Here is a 1,320-nt window from a genome sequence, read left to right on the forward strand (position 1 = left end):
ATTCACAGAATTAGAGCAAAGAAAACAGTCATGAATTTAAGCCACTAAATTTTGGGGAGATTTGTTATGTAGCAATAGGTAACTGATACAGAGTATCTCACAGAATTACTGGAAAAGGCAGGAAAACTAAGGTCAGAAAACAGACAGGAAAAAGGTGAGGCCAGGAGGCAACCAAGATTACAGACCCCCCAAAAACCACATATGGAATTAGTCCAGTGAAGACACTGCAGCCATTGTTACTAATAACTGACGTCATAGCTTACACTGCTATCACAGGTGCCAGACAGGGCAAACATACACTGCTACAGTGTATTCGAGAAACTGGACGTTGCTATGGTCACTGCTATATCACCAGAATGGATGCTCCCCACTTCTTGTTACTAGCTCACAATTCAGTCTGTGGCATGGAAATGATTAGTTGAGTCTAGGCCGCGTGAGTGTACCCTAGCTAGAAGGGAGGCGTGGCAATAGAATAGCAGGTCTTTTTAGCTTCCTATCCAGACTTATATAGCAGGGAATTCCCTTTACCCAGTAAATTCATATGCTAGGCAGCCATAAAAAACATAAATAATGTACATTATAGTTCTTTAATTCAATTCATACTAACTGACTAGAAAAAGAAGCAATAGAGATTCCACAGAACTTGCATTACAACAAAACAACAAAAAACTTTAGCCTCAGTCTGTTAGGTAAGCAAGCACCTCAATAGGTATTAATGAAGGCATTTTGGAGTTAAATATCTAAATAGGCAACTAGGAAAGCATTATGGAACTGGGGCAAAGTTTTATTTTAATCATTTTCCAGAGAGATAATAAACACCTAAAAGGAAGCATATGACATTTGCTTTTAAAATTCACTACCACTTGGCCTTTGAAATGTACTTAACTTCAAAGGGCACTCTGAGTCAGAGATATATACAAAAGTAAACCAGCTATTTTAAGCATCCTCAAACATATTGTTTCACTCATACATATGTGATACTTCAAAAAGTTTGTGGAAAGATTCCTATTACCTTTCAATTCTGTTTTTCCATGAATTTTTTGAAGTATCCTTGTACTGTAATCCAATAAAGGGCAAATCTAGAAAAATAATATTCTTAAGATCAAGGGTGCAAAATTTTATTATCATAGGCATTAGTTAAAAAATCATTTCCAAATAAATCACTAGCATATAAGGAATATGAGACTGAAACCTTCCGTGATTTTAAAGCTTTATAGAGAAAACAATTTGAAACAAACATGGATAAAGGAAATAGTATATTATCCATATAGCATCTCCTTTCTCTTCTTTACCTGGAGCTATGTTGAAGTAATGTTTGAT

At 35.6% G+C, this 1,320-nt stretch overlaps 1 protein-coding gene across 1 annotated transcript in view; it reads right to left on the bottom strand.

Moving 5' to 3' along the window:
* INTS7 (integrator complex subunit 7) overlaps positions 1-1,314 on the bottom strand; it is a gene marked incomplete at its 5' end in the record, with an annotated part of 48,764 nt that extends 47,450 nt beyond the window's left edge. The window contains one exon of the mRNA XM_008582294.1: positions 1,293-1,314. Within this exon, the coding sequence (XP_008580516.1) occupies positions 1,293-1,314 (22 nt within the window). The remainder of the gene's footprint in view (positions 1-1,292) is intronic.
* Positions 1,315-1,320: the final 6 nt, after the last annotated feature.

The sequence above is a fragment of the Galeopterus variegatus genome, unplaced genomic scaffold (genome assembly GCF_000696425.1).
Source record: "Galeopterus variegatus unplaced genomic scaffold, G_variegatus-3.0.2 Scaffold2559, whole genome shotgun sequence".
Classification (NCBI taxonomy): domain Eukaryota; kingdom Metazoa; phylum Chordata; class Mammalia; order Dermoptera; family Cynocephalidae; genus Galeopterus; species Galeopterus variegatus.